We start from the raw sequence: 1,760 nt of genomic DNA on the forward strand, positions 1-1,760 counted from the left end.
TAAAACAAACTAAAACTCACATACAATTTTTAGAATGTATCATACAAATCTAAAATCTCGACAAAATTAAATCTATGTATCATAATAAGTATATTACACGTATCAAATATAAAATTGAACCATAATTACATATATGTTGTATTATGTATCATAAAACAGGTAAGGACTCATTAACCGTAAATCTATGTATCGGACACAGCATATTGAATGTATAGAAGATTTGTTGATATGATCTTTAACCCATTAGGAGTACCTTCACGAATGAATGTAGGACAAATATTTGAATGTTCACAAGGGTTAATCCTTTTTTCACAATACAACAATTGGGTTTGAACTCTTGCCATACTATTCAGTTGATCTACCGCTATCTTACTTTGCACGTTTTGGATAGACGCGCATTCTCATAGAGCGAGGGGCAGAAAAGATCAATGAAAGACTAGAATGCGAGCGAGCTGATCTACCGACAATTCCTTGATTTCTCATCTGCGAACCTCTTCATTTTCTATGCAGCCTTCTCCATGTACGAGCGGGCATTGTCGGTATATTCTTCCCAAGTCTTTGCCAAGCGATATTCCCTGGGACTTCTGCCTATCTATAAAGAAACAAAATCACATGTAAAATTTATAATGTATCAGAACGCATGCATTGTCACAAAAATCGATTTTTTGTAACTTACTTCTTCCTCTTTACAGATGCAATAATCAATAACTTCTTCATCATAGCCGAATCATTTTGATATTTCAATCTATTTTACAAAAATCAATGTCGTTCATATCATAATGAAAATAGTGGAAATTAGAAAAGAAAATTAATGGTGGAAAGATGGAGTTGCTAGATCCAATTGAGTAGTAGAAGAGAGCATGATGGAAATTCAAAAAAAAGTTAATGAAAGTTATAACTTGAATGTTGAAGTAGAAGATGAGAACATGGTGGAAATTCAAAATGGGTGAGTTGAGAAAATCGTGGAACATATTTTCTGATTTTTGGGCTTGATTTGCGACAAAATAAGGAGATGTGGGTGAGTTTTTTTAGATGTATCATAGAAGAGGCAATTATTTCGAGTAAAAAGAGATTTTTGTAATTAATTTAGTTGGATGAGATTTTAAGTAATAATAAAAACCTAAGGCGTGGTTAAAAATAACTTATCCTAATATTAATTCTCTTAAATATAGTTTTTCTAATATAAGTTGCGAGAGATATTCTAAAACATAAAACTTAAAAGTATACCAAGAGATATCCAAGCATAAAGCATAGGGAGAAGCCAAGGATTCAAAACTGCAATGACTGACGAAGCTGAAACAAAGGTTCATCCTCCACAAATCCACTTTCTTTGAGAAACTGAAGCAATCGTGTACACCTTGTAAGTATAAAAAGCATTCTAGTGTGCAGCTGCTTTAGTGTACCCATCGGGAGTTCTTGGCGTCTATCATCCAGTTCCTGAACGATGCCCTCACACTGAAGCCAAAATTCCCCAGGAGATGTCATTGCACACCTCCGAGCCAAAACCAGCAAATCTTCAATAGTTTCCTGCCAATCCGGATGAGTTTCTGCATTTTTTTCTAGAACTCCAACCAGATCTACAGCGAAAACATGCAAATCATTATCCACTTCCTCCTTTGCTTTGTCAAACTTTGCTCTAATCATCGTTAAAACCTCCTGTTGAAATTGCAATATACTGATCAGTACTTGAAAAAGTACGCAAGAATATAGCTAAAAGGTTGAATTTTACCTCCAAATTATTTAAACCTCGAGGTTTCCAG

At 34.3% G+C, this 1,760-nt stretch overlaps 1 protein-coding gene across 1 annotated transcript in view; it reads right to left on the reverse strand.

The window, feature by feature from the left end:
• Positions 1–1,760, reverse strand: part of LOC107875970 (probable serine/threonine protein kinase IREH1) — a gene marked incomplete in the record, with an annotated part of 4,718 nt that continues 2,958 nt past the window's right edge. Inside the window, 3 exon segments of the mRNA XM_047413847.1 lie at positions 1–592; positions 1,228–1,656; positions 1,730–1,760. Of these exon segments, the coding sequence (XP_047269803.1) occupies positions 1,270–1,656; positions 1,730–1,760 (418 nt within the window).

Source organism: Capsicum annuum, chromosome 6 (genome assembly GCF_002878395.1).
Source record: "Capsicum annuum cultivar UCD-10X-F1 chromosome 6, UCD10Xv1.1, whole genome shotgun sequence".
In the NCBI taxonomy this organism is placed as follows: domain Eukaryota; kingdom Viridiplantae; phylum Streptophyta; class Magnoliopsida; order Solanales; family Solanaceae; genus Capsicum; species Capsicum annuum.